Source organism: Alosa pseudoharengus, unplaced genomic scaffold (genome assembly GCF_046254945.1).
Source record: "Alosa pseudoharengus isolate Yale_2024_CS ecotype anadromous, Long Island Sound unplaced genomic scaffold, YU_APseudo_1.1 YU_APseudo_1.1_scf_24, whole genome shotgun sequence".
Lineage (NCBI taxonomy): Eukaryota > Metazoa > Chordata > Actinopteri > Clupeiformes > Clupeidae > Alosa > Alosa pseudoharengus.
The window spans coordinates 5,945,192-5,957,705 of record NW_027468689.1 but is presented as its reverse complement, the minus strand read 5'-3'; the positions used below and the strand labels follow the sequence as shown (position 1 = coordinate 5,957,705).

Here is a 12,514-nt window from a genome sequence, read left to right as displayed (position 1 = left end):
TCCAGTCCAGTTCCTTATGAGAGGACAGTTCAGTGAAAGGTTCTCCAACCTTCCAGTTCATGGCACTGCAGCTAATAGACCTCTGAAGTTCGCCTACAAAAAAGCTGCCATCTTTGACATCCGGTATCTGGCGATTTTTCCTATGGAAAAATAACATGGGGATTTTGAATAATCGCACCTGTTAAAGTCTCGTGGGGATGAAAAAGTCTGAAATGCAGACGTTTTCCTGAACACACTTTTGTCCTCTGCCTTCGAGTGGATATTGTGATCTCCGGTAAGTGAAGGCGGCACACTTAGATTTTTGCTACTCCAGAGCTAACTTGCAATGCAATTTGCCATAGGTAGTTAGCTTCAATTAACAACCGGATCTCCTTATATGGGCAAAGATGGCCGTTTTGGATCTTTTTTGTAGGCGAACTTCAGAGGTCTATTGACACAAACCATTCATCTCCCTCTGTAAGAGATCATCAGATGAGCTTGGTTTGTGGTGTTGTTGTTGTTGTATTCCTGACTGGACTGTGCTGGACTGTGGGGATATTTGGCAGAGATGCTGTCCACTCTGTCTCTCTGAGATGGCAGCACTGTTGCCCAGTTAACATGCAGATCACAACCATGCCAGCACTGCAGCCCTCTGAGGATCTTTCCCTCTCCCTCTCTTTCTCCCCCTCTCTCTCTCTCCCTCTCTCTCTCTTTCTCTCTCCCACTCTCTCTCTCTTTCTTTCTCTCTTTCCCTCTCTCTCTCTCTCTCTGGCACGTTGTTCCTCCCTACTCGTTTTATTTGATCTGGGAGGAAAGTTCATTACACAGACGACTGCCTCTGAGCCAGAAAGCGCATGCTGCCTCCTCCGCCTTATCGCCGTGGAGACAGAGCGGGACGCTTTGGCTTTTTCTGTGTCAGCACGCGGTGCATTCAGAGGGAGATGCGGGGCAGAAACTGCTCACACACACACACACACACACACACACACACACACACGTATATTGAACAATATACTAGCCACGTTTTCGGCACCCTCTGGATTACGTGTTTGTAGGCACATAAGTAAACGGTCTTCAGATTCCCACACACCAGCTTTATTCAGGACCAGTAGTTATGGATCTGCCACCTGTGGTCTTGTGTGGAGCTTACTGCACTAGACTGAAACCAGGCTGTGGGGGATTCCTGATGTTTTTTTTTATTGCAGAAGATATTAATAGTCCTTTATCTTTGTTCCCTCTTACCATCTCTTTCTCTCTCCCTCTTGATCCTTCTTTCCCTCTCTCCTATCTTTCTCTCTCCCCCTCTCTACCCTCCTTTCTCTCTCTCCTTCCATCTCTCTCTCTCCCCCTCTCTGTCCTTCTTTCCCACTCTCTTTCCCACACTATCTAAGGGAGCAGCTGATGTTCCCGCTGCACTTTGCGGACTCATTAGGCCGTTTTGACGTGGAGGGTAGTGTGAGTGGCGGGGGTCACTCTGCCCAGGCGGGGGCGCTACGGCTCGCACTCGCCCGCTGCCTCCTCACCTTCTCACCTGAGGGCAAAGTGGAGCACATGAGACAAGGTGGGACCTTCACCTACTTATCCACAGCCAAACAGACAATATCTTAGTCACCGTATCACCTACTTATCCAAAGCCAAACAGACAATATTTTAGTCACCGTATCACCTACTTATCCAAAGCCAAACAGACAATATTTTAGTCACCGTATCACCTACTTATCAACAGCCAAACAGACAATATCTTAGTCATCGTATCACCTACTTATCCAAAGCCAAACAGACAATATTTTAGTCACCGTATCACCTACTTATCAACAGCCAAACAGACAATATCTTAGTCATCGTATCACCTACTTATCCAAAGCCAAACAGACAATTTTTTAGTCACCGTATCACCTACTTATCAACAGCCAAACAGACAATATCTTCGTCATCGTATCACCTACTTATCCACAGCCATCGTATCACCTACTTATCCACAGCCAAACAGACAATATCTTAGTCATCGTATCACCTACTTATCCACAGCCTATCAGACAATATCTTAGTCACCGTATCATCATGTACAATGTACATCGCTTAGCCAATTTGGTCTATCATTAATACTACTCCTACTACTGCTTATATTACTTATACTGTAATGCTAATAATAATAATGCTAATAATACTAATAATAATCATGATAATAATGATGATGATGATAACAATACTGTCAACAGTAAAATATACAACTAGCAATTACTAAAATCTTAATTACCGTAAAACTTCTAAAAAAAAAAAATCAGGCATCTATATGCACCATAGAACTGGCTTAAACAGACGATCTGGCGGGTTATAGGAGATTAAATACAGCACGAAACTAAAAAACAGACCAGGCTTCTATTTGAGACTGGCCTTTATTTATCCAAACCTGTAGCCACACCAGGCGTGTAAAAGAGACAAGCGTCTATTTGGGACTCGGCTTTTATTTTACGATTTACGGTAGATATAGTTAAACAAACAAGTTGCTTTGATATGTGTTGTTGTTGTTGTTGTTGACTACTGCTCTTTACTCTGCAGCCGGCCTGCTCACCGCTGACCCACGGGTGAAGGAGCGCAAGAAGCCTGGCCAGGCCAAAGCCAGGAAGAAGTTCACCTGGAAGAAGCGCTGAGCAGAGGGGGACCTGACCACAGGGGGGAAGATGGTGTGTGTGTGTGTGTGGGAGAGAAGGTAACTAGAGATGACCAGCTGGCCGGGTTGATGCCTGACTGACTGAAGAAAAGCTTAAAACGCTTCAAATCCTCTATCTCTGTTGTGGACACCACTATGGGTGACCACACAATGCACCCAGAGACTCCCAGTGCATCCCATCCATACTCTTCAGATGATTATATTACCACATGTGTTAATGCTCTCAGCTATGCTTCAAATGTTTCAATAAAATGTATATCTGTTTTCTTAGACAAAAGTGTTGGCGTAATGGTGCCAGTAGATGGCAGTATATCACTTTTGATGAAGCATTAAGCTCGGGGACACAAAGGGACATTCCAATCAACAGAAAAAGCGAAACGGACACTGGGTCCAGGATTTTAGAGTAGGAGGTTAGAAGCTAGGGTTTTTTTTTTAACTGGATGTGGCTAAAGTACCCCGAACAAACTATTTTGTGAAACCTGTCGGGCCCCCTTAATTAGACGAAGATCGTTATGAATGTCTTTCTCACACCAAGAGACAGTTCTTCGCCATGTAAGTGAATGACAGTTGTTTATGCTAAGCAAATGTTCGGTGTTGTCGGAGAATTGATACAGTTGTGCTCCTTAAAATACAGGGGCTCATAAGTATAGCCTACATACCCCTATGTTAAATTCCCATAGAGGCAGGCAGATTTGTATTTTTAAAGGCCAGTTATGTCATGGATCCAGGATACTATGCATTCTGATAAAGTTCCCTTGGCCTTTGGAATTAAAATAGGCCCACATCACCACATACTCTTCACCATACCTATTGCCATGGTTTTATTTCAGTTAGCCTTTATAGCTGGTTTGAGATATGGTGAAGGGTATGTGATGATGTGGGGCTATTTTAATTCCAAAGGACATATGTAATGGCCACCTTACAGTTGTTTGGTGTAAGGAGGCCATAAGTCGCTTTGGCTCAAAGTGGCAGCCAAATGAATAAGAAAGCAATAAAAACGCAGTGGAAGTGATGCTGAAATTCTTTATTGTGTCAAACTGACTCTGGAGTCTTCCTGACCGACTGTAGCTCTGCAGCTCTTCTCTCAGCTCCTTCAACATTTCCCATCATGACGGATCTCAGGGGTGTTGCTTCTGTGGATGAGAGTGAAAAGGGAAATGTGTCAGTGCATGTGTTGTGTCCCTTCCTGATAGAGCCCACGGAACTCTGACCTCCTCAGAACTGATAAAATCTCCACCGCCAGCATACTCAAGATACATCTCTCCCCCTGATAGGAGGATGCTAGCGGGGAAGAGAAGGCTATAGGCCAAGCCTGCTCTATGGACTGACTTACTTTATTTTCTCGCAGAGAGCACAAACATTGTCGTAGGTTCTGCCATCAGTGGCACAGAGAGGTTGGTAGTCGCACTCCAACAAGCCTGCGAAGTACGCCTCACAGACAGTCTGAACAGACAGAAGAGAATATTATACACACACTGTACATATGCTCGTATATAACCTGCAGTTTGTTTGGGCGCCATGGTTTAGCCTAGCATCTGCTCTGGCTCGAACCTGCAACAACTAGGCTAGCGTCTGTCACCTGCACGTCCCTCAATGCGTAGAGAGGGAGGTTTACCCGCTGGCTACCGTTATACACATAACAAGGTGGTAAGAGAATAAAATCTAAAATGGACATTTACTTTTAGGTCGGAGTTGAGTTGGAGAAATGTCCGTAACCTATATTCACACAGTTGGAGAAAGCAGGAGCTGGTTTGCAATGAGAGAGGAGTTGGGGTGAGGGAGAAAAGAGAGAGAGAGAATGGGTCATTACTTTATACAACACATTTTATACAACACGTTTTACAAAGTGTCCCAACTTTTTCTGAATTCGGGCTGTGTATTACATTACATATTTAAAATCACAGCTAGCAAAAAGAAAAAAAAGGTGAAAGAAAATAGACAGAGATAGAGAGTGGAAGAGTATTGAGAAGTAAAGTAGAGCATAGACGGAGAGAGAGAGAGAAAGAGCGCAAGAGTATTTACCAGAGAAGTAGAGCGTAGAGGGTGAGAGAGAGAGAAAGAGAGCACAAGAGTATTTACCAGCGAAGTAAAGTAGACCACAGAGGGTGATGGTGATGCTGAGCTTCATGGTGCCTTCAGAAGGAACAGCAGTGTCGTCTCAACAGTATGGAAACTTTGTCCCCCAGCTGCCCTTAAATAGCCTCCTCATCTCTTACTTTCTGCTCACACCCCTCAGTGGACATCTTGTGTATGAGAGAGAGAGAGAGAGAAGTTGCCATATCATACTGTGACACAGCTGGTAAGGATTCTCTCGATGGTGCACCTCTCATAGTGGGAATAAGACACAGCATAGAGGTCCCTTGTCCACAATACCATCAACATAAAACATGTACCAGGGCCCCAAGCTCTATTGGAATCTAGTAGTCTAGTCGTGATTTCATGAACCCAGAAATGTTGAGTACCCTAAAGTTTTATTGCAGAAATGTCATCTATAGGTCTAGTGGGTGGAATTCAACTTGGTTGCCTAAAGTTGCACTTTGGGCAATTTGCATAATTAGCATAAATAGGCAATTAAGGCGAGGCAGTACAGGTGAATAGGGTAAAAAAATTAAATAATAGATATCACCATGAAACTTTCTGAGTTGATTACTTATGTTAAGATGAGAAAAAAATGTATTGCATGTTTTTTATATTTTAATGTTTACATATGCAAATGAGGCCCTATCTCATTAAAAATGCTCTAATTTGCATACACACAAAAGCAGATAGTGTGAGCCAGGCTCAAAATTGTTTTTCCAAGGTAAACACGTATACTTGGGGGGGGGGGGGGGTGAGTTGGTGAAAACCTTTAAGAAACTTGGAAAGGAGGCAGTGTTGACCTATGGACAGACAGATTAAGAAATTAAGTGTGCCATGTAAAACTAGAAAAGCACTCCGAGAGTGCAGACCTCCGCCAAGCGAAAACATAACCGCCTCCTGGATCCAGACGGTGATCCGGATCACTCCCAAACTTTTTGAGTTATCTTGCGAACAAACAGATTAACAGACACACAGACAAACAAACAAACAAACAGACAAACAAACCCCGATGAAAACATAACCTCCTTGGCGGAGGTAATAACTATATAACAGCACGCACACACACAAACCCACAATAACTATATGCAATATGCAAAATAACTATATCCAGCATGCACACGTACACAAATGCACAATAACTATATACAAGAACTATATAGAACATGCAACACGCGCACGCACACACACACACACACACACTGTAAACTATATAACTAGTATGCACACACGCGCACACACACACATATTTAACAAAAACCACACAATCCCACTCAATAGCCTTCACCATCTTCATCATTTCTTTCCTCATTCCCTTTAGTCTCATCATCTTCTTGATCTTGATCACACAGTTTGGGTGGGAGGTTGCTAGTGAAGGGGCTGTCATGCCCGTTCTTGCCATTCAGGCAGTGGCTCCTGTAAATTTGCTTGATGTCACCAGCTGTAGCTGCAGCACATTGAAAGCCTGCAGCAAAGGAAACTGCAGCTGCCATGCTGCAAGTCTCAGTTGCACTGACTATTGCAAGTGTGAAGGGGGTGAGGTCCACTGCTGCAACCCATTCACAATACATTCAGATAAAGATCAAGAAGATGATGAGACAAAAGGGAATGAGGAAAGAAATGATGAAGATGGTGAAGGCTATTGAGTGGGATTGTGTGGTTGTTGTTAAATATGTGTGTGTGTGTGTGTGTGTGTGTGTGTGTGTGTGTGCGCGCTGTTTATAGTTTGTTTGTTTGTTTGTCTGTGTGTCTGTTCATCTGTTTGTTTGCAAGATAACTCAAAACGTTTGGGAGTGATCCGGATCACCGTCTGGATCCAGGAGGCGGTTATGTTTTCGCTTGGCGGAGGTCTGCACTCTCTGAGTGCTTTTCTAGTTTTGCATGGCACACTTAATTTCTTAATCATAGGTCAACACTGCCTCCTTACCAAGTTTCTTAAAGGTTTTCATCAACTCACCCCCCCTCCCAAGTATACGTGTTTACCTTGGAAAAACAATTTTGAGCCTGGCTTTATCACACTATCTGCTTTTGTGTGTATGCAAATTAGAGCATTTTTAATGAGATAGGGCCTCATTTCCATATGTAAACATTAAAATATAAAAAACATGCAATACATTTTTTTCTCATCTTAACATAAGTAATCAACTCAGAAAGTGTCATGGTGATATCTATTATTTAAATTTTTTACCCTATTCACCTGTACTGCCTCGTCTTAATTGCCTATTTATGCTAATTATGCAAATTGCCCAAAGTGCAACTTTAGGCAACCAAGTTGAATTCCACCCACTAGGCCTATAGATGACATTTCTGCAATAAAACTTTAGGGTACTCAACATTTCTGGGTTTACTATTGGGCCTATGGGGATCACGACTAGACTATAGGACAAAGTGTAACATAGAAAACCAGTTGGGAACACTACGCTAAGCTTGATGTCAACATTACTCAGTCAATTGCCAGCTGATGTGATTTTGGGTTTTGGATCATATTGTTATACCATACCCCAAATATCTAACATCCGTTCATATCATTCATTCAAATACTGTAGCTATCATTCAATTTCTTAGCTCAACACAATGACAGCATGACCAGTTTATTCAAATATGATGTGGTTTAATTTGTCAATTTTTCACATGTTTTTCAGTGCAACACCTACAGTAATCTCTTGTAGAATTTTCTTTCACCAAAGTAAGTCAATTGCCCTCCGGACATCAGAACCAAATAAGTGTTTAGATATTGTCCACGGTATTCAAAGATTAATCAACATATTTCCTTTTTCAGGTGACAAGTTATTTCAATAATGCAAGTTCATCTATTTGTTCTCCTGGTTTGGGAATTACACAGTAACCTTATCTATTAACATGGCATGCACATCTCTAATGGAAAATCAAGTAAAGGGGATGATAGACCGAAACTCTGTAAGCATCTGAAAGTCTGCAAGCCTCATGATGACAGCTCAAACGTTTGACAATTGTGAAAGAGCTCTGGGCTCATGTCACAATAATCTTCACACACCGTTACTGTGAGTAGAGACACACTTTTAGACCACTGATCTGACCATGTAAGAAAACAAGTCCATCAAATACATTTTTAGTTATTCATAGGGGCCATCATGCTTTTTCACAGCACTGATCCCTCTATCACACACACATACACACGGGCACATGTGATGTGTAAGGGATAATGTATAGAACGCTGGTCATTATGGGAAAATATGTCCCAACGGGGCAAACAGGACCCCGACGCACCAGACATTGACAGCAGTAATTATATGTTTGCAGCGGCTTGAAAATAATTTACCGTAGAAAGTTGGGAAATCCCATTCAAGTCTATGGAGCGTTCTACTAGCATTGTGAGGAGCCGTATAATAAGCATTTATATACAGCACATACATATGAAGGTGTGAATAAATGCATGTGTGTAGGTGGATGTGTGCTTCACATGCTTCACATGCTGTTTGTATGTGAGTACACTTCAGTTATTTTCTACTGTCTTTCTTCCAAATCTATTTCTTCATCGCATGGCATATCCTAGCCTGGGAGAACGCAGACGAACCTATCGTCAGTCTGGCAAGGAGGCCATTGACTCAATTGACATTTAAGAAGTGAAGAAGTGGCAAGTGCAAGTACAAGAAAAAACCCTGAGGCGGTATTGAGAGGTTGATGAAATTAGGTATGAGGAGGAGTATCACAGTTCAGAATCCTGGTAGCTTGTGGATAGAATCTGCGTCTGTATCTGCTGGTTCAGGCTCTTGTGCGTTCTACCAGATAGTAGGTAGGTGAAGAGACTATGGCTGGGATGGCTGGGGTCAGCGAGGATCTGCTTGGTCTTTCTCTTGCAGCGCTGGCTATAAAGGTCCTGAATAGCCTAGTACTGTAGGTAAATCTGGCCTTAAAATGCGCTGCGCTGACCACCCTTTGCAGAGCTTTGCGGTCATGGGCGGTGCTGTTACCATACCATGCTGTGATGTTGTCAGTCAGGATACTCTCAATGGTACTGCGGTAGAAGTTGGTCAGTATTTCACCATCCATACCAAACTTCCAAACTTAAAAAAAAAACAAATGTACACATAAATTAATTTATTGTATGCCCCCCCCCCCCAACAGAATTCCACGAAACTTGGCATGCATTTAAAGGGTGTCATAATGATCCTACACTTCAAATTTTGTACAGTTTTGAACCTGTCAGCCACAGATACTTAGGATTACAATGCCTTATTTTTTGCTTTTACATTTCTAATGAGGTGGCGCTATACCATAAAGGAGTTATGGGGTGGGGTGAGATTGCCCCTTGAGACCAACAAAAAATGTGGTCAACCTAGATCCTACAGTTTTCGAGATATTCACAGAAAACTGTCGGCCCTACCCTCCTTTCGGGGGACCGGGTGCGGCAGGTGGGCGACGGATCAAAATGAAAAACAATGGTACTGTGTCATCCTTGTGCAACGTGTATTAGATATGGTCAGCATTAAGCAACAGTATTATGCAACACCAGCACACATGTTGAAATGTCAGGTTATAGCAACTGCTTTACAGATAACCATCAAGAATTTGTTTTTGGAGATAAGAACATTAGCCATTGGGTCACTGTGGGCATCATACCATGCTATGGGACTAGCATATCTGGCTCTATACACACTTTAAAGGGAAACTCTTATATTTAACTTGGGCTCACATCATCTTTTTATTATTATTATGCTAATAATAATAATGCTAATAATACTAATAATAATCATGATAATAATGATGATGATGATAACAATACTGTCAACAGTAAAATATACAACTAGCAATTACTAAAATCTTAATTACCGTAAAACTTCTAAAAAAAAAAAATCAGGCATCTATATGCACCATAGAACTGGCTTAAACAGACGATCTGGCGGGTTATAGGAGATTAAATACAGCACGAAACTAAAAAACAGACCAGGCTTCTATTTGAGACTGGCCTTTATTTATCCAAACCTGTAGCCACACCAGGCGTGTAAAAGAGACAAGCGTCTATTTGGGACTCGGCTTTTATTTTACGTTTTACGGTAGATATAGTTAAACAAACAAGTTGCTTTGATATGTGTTGTTGTTGTTGTTGTTGACTACTGCTCTTTACTCTGCAGCCGGCCTGCTCACCGCTGACCCACGGGTGAAGGAGCGCAAGAAGCCTGGCCAGGCCAAAGCCAGGAAGAAGTTCACCTGGAAGAACCGCTGAGCAGAGGGGGACCTGACCACAGGGGGGAAGATGGTGTGTGTGTGTGTGTGTGTGTGTGGGAGAGAAGGTAACTAGAGATGACCAGCTGGCCGGGTTGATGCCTGACTGACTGAAGAAAAGCTTAAAACGCTTAAAATCCTCTATCTCTGTTGTGGACACCACTATGGGTGACCACACAATGCACCCAGAGACTCCCAGTGCATCCCATCCATACTCTTCAGATGATTATATTACCACATGTGTTAATGCTCTCAGCTATGCTTCAAATGTTTCAATAAAATGTATATCTGTTTTCTTAGACAAAAGTGTTGGCGTAATGGTGCCAGTAGATGGCAGTATATCACTTTTGATGAAGCATTAAGCTCGGGGACACAAAGGGACATTCCAATCAACAGAAAAAGCAAAACGGACACTGGGTCCAGGATTTTAGAGTAGGAGGTTAGAAGCTAGGTTTTTTTTTTTAACTGGATGTGGCTAAAGTACCCCGAACAAACTATTTTGTGAAACCTGTCGGGCCCCCTTAATTAGACGAAGATCGTTATGAATGTCTTTCTCACACCAAGAGACAGTTCTTCGCCATGTAAGTGAATGACAGTTGTTTATGCTAAGCAAATGTTCGGTGTTGTCGGAGAATTGATACAGTTGTGCTCCTTAAAATACAGGGGCTCATAAGTATAGCCTACATACCCCTATGTTAAATTCCCATAGAGGCAGGCAGATTTGTATTTTTAAAGGCCAGTTATGTCATGGATCCAGGATACTATGCATTCTGATAAAGTTCCCTTGGCCTTTGGAATTAAAATAGGCCCACATCACCACATACTCTTCACCATACCTATTGCCATGGTTTTATTTCAGTTAGCCTTTACAGCTGGTTTGAGATATGGTGAAGGGTATGTGATGATGTGGGGCTATTTTAATTCCAAAGGACATATGTAATGGCCACCTTACAGTTGTTTGGTGTAAGGAGGCCATAAGTCGCTTTGGCTCAAAGTGGCAGCCAAATGAATAAGAAAGCAATAAAAACGCAGTGGAAGTGATGCTGAAATTCTTTATTGTGTCAAACTGACTCTGGAGTCTTCCTGACCGACTGTAGACTGCAGCTCTGCAGCTCTTCTCTCAGCTCCTTCAACATTTCCTATCATGACGGATCTCAGGGGTGTTGCTTCTGTGGATGAGAGTGAAAAGGGAAATGTGTCAGTGCATGTGTTGTGTCCCTTCCTGATAGAGCCCACGGAACTCTGACCTCCTCAGAACTGATAAAATCTCCAACGCCAGCATACTCAAGATACATCTCTCCCCCTGATAGGAGGATGCTAGCGGGGAAGAGAAGGCTATAGGCCAAGCCTGCTCTATGGACTGACTTACTTTATTTTCTCGCAGAGAGCGCAAACATTGTCGTAGGTTCTGCCATCAGTGGCACAGAGAGGTTGGTAGTCGCACTCCAACAAGCCTGCGAAGTACCCCTCACAGACAGTCTGAACAGACAGAAGAGAATATTATACACACACTGTACATATGCTCGTATATAACCTGCAGTTTGTTTGGACGCCATGGTTTAGCCTAGCATCTGCTCTGGCTCGAACCTGCAACAACTAGGCTAGCGTCTGTCACCTGCACGTCCCTCAATGCGTAGAGAGGGAGGTTTACCCGCTGGCTACCGTTATACACATAACAAGGTGGTAAGAGAATAAAATCTAAAATGGACATTTACTTTTAGGTCGGTTTCCTTTTCGGTTGGTTCTGAAGACGAACGCCTCAGTCGACCAAAGAAATTTGAGTCGGAGAAATGTCCGTAAGCTATATTCACACAGTTGGAGAAAGCAGGAGCTGGTTTGCAATGAGAGAGGAGTTGGGGTGAGGGAGAAAAGAGAGAGAGAGAATGGGTCATTACTTTATACAACACATTTTATACAACACGTTTTACAAAGTGTCCCAACTTTTTCTGAATTCGGGCTGTGTATTACATTACATATTTAAAATCACAGCTAGCAAAAAGAAAAAAAAGGTGAAAGAAAATAGACAGAGATAGAGAGTGGAAGAGTATTGAGAAGTAAAGTAGAGCATAGACGGAGAGAGAGAGAGAAAGAGCGCAAGAGTATTTACCAGAGAAGTAGAACGAAGAGGGTGAGAGAGAGAGAAAGAGAGCGCAAGAGTATTTACCAGCGAAGTAAAGTAGACCACAGAGGGTGATGGTGATGCTGAGCTTCATGGTGCCTTCAGAAGGAACAGCAGTGTCGTCTCAACAGTATGGAAACTTTGTCCCCCAGCTGCCCTTAAATAGCCTCCTCATCTCTTACTTTCTGCTCACACCCCTCAGTGGACATCTTGTGTATGAGAGAGAGAGAGAGAGAAGTTGCCATATCATACTGTGACACAGCTGGTGAGGATTCTCTCGATGGTGCACCTCTCATAGTGGGAATAAGACACAGCATAGAGGTCCCTTGTCCACAATACCATCAACATAAAACATGTACCAGGGCCCCAAGCTCTATTGGAATCTAGTAGTCTAGTCGTGATTTCATGAACCCAGAAATGTTGAGTACCCTAAAGTTTTATTGCAGAAATGTCATCTATAGGTCTAG

The 12,514-nt window shown here is 42.8% G+C and overlaps 2 protein-coding genes across 3 annotated transcripts in view; one reads left to right on the top strand and one right to left on the bottom strand.

The window, feature by feature from the left end:
* The window catches only part of mrps9 (mitochondrial ribosomal protein S9), a 16,159-nt gene extending 12,497 nt beyond the window's left edge, over window positions 1–3,662 (top strand). The window contains exons 10-11 of the mRNA XM_076302947.1: window positions 1,371–1,540; window positions 2,539–3,662. Of these exons, the coding sequence (XP_076159062.1) occupies window positions 1,371–1,540; window positions 2,539–2,630 (262 nt within the window). The 3' untranslated portion in view covers window positions 2,631–3,662. The remainder of the gene's footprint in view (window positions 1–1,370; window positions 1,541–2,538) is intronic.
* LOC143142198 (serine protease inhibitor Kazal-type 1-like) lies at window positions 3,660–12,216 on the bottom strand. 2 transcript variants are annotated; one of them, XM_076302949.1, is made up of 4 exons: window positions 12,093–12,216; window positions 11,644–11,759; window positions 3,984–4,093; window positions 3,660–3,783 (listed from the first exon to the last, which is right to left on the bottom strand). In XM_076302949.1, the coding sequence occupies exons 1-4, from the start codon at window positions 12,139–12,141 to the stop codon at window positions 3,744–3,746; spliced, it is 315 nt and encodes a 104-aa protein (XP_076159064.1). In that variant the 5' UTR covers window positions 12,142–12,216; the 3' UTR covers window positions 3,660–3,743. The 2 variants fall into 2 exon arrangements, with proteins under 2 accessions (XP_076159064.1, XP_076159063.1); XM_076302948.1 differs by lacking the exons at window positions 3,660–3,783; window positions 3,984–4,093 and adding exons at window positions 10,967–11,097; window positions 11,298–11,407 and having other exon boundaries at window positions 12,093–12,210.
* Between the last annotated feature and the right edge of the window lie 298 nt (window positions 12,217–12,514).

Coding starts and splice junctions, on each gene's coding strand:
- LOC143142198 (XM_076302949.1), bottom strand. CDS start 12,141: ATGAAGCTCAGCATCACCATCACCCTCTGTGGTCTACTTTACTTCGCT. Junction 4,094..11,643: donor AAAAGGAAACCGACCTAAAA/GTAAATGTCCAT, acceptor CTGTCTGTTCAG/ACTGTCTGTGAGGCGTACTT. Junction 3,784..3,983: donor GCTCTCTGCGAGAAAATAAA/GTAAGTCAGTCC, acceptor TCTCATCCACAG/AAGCAACACCCCTGAGATCC.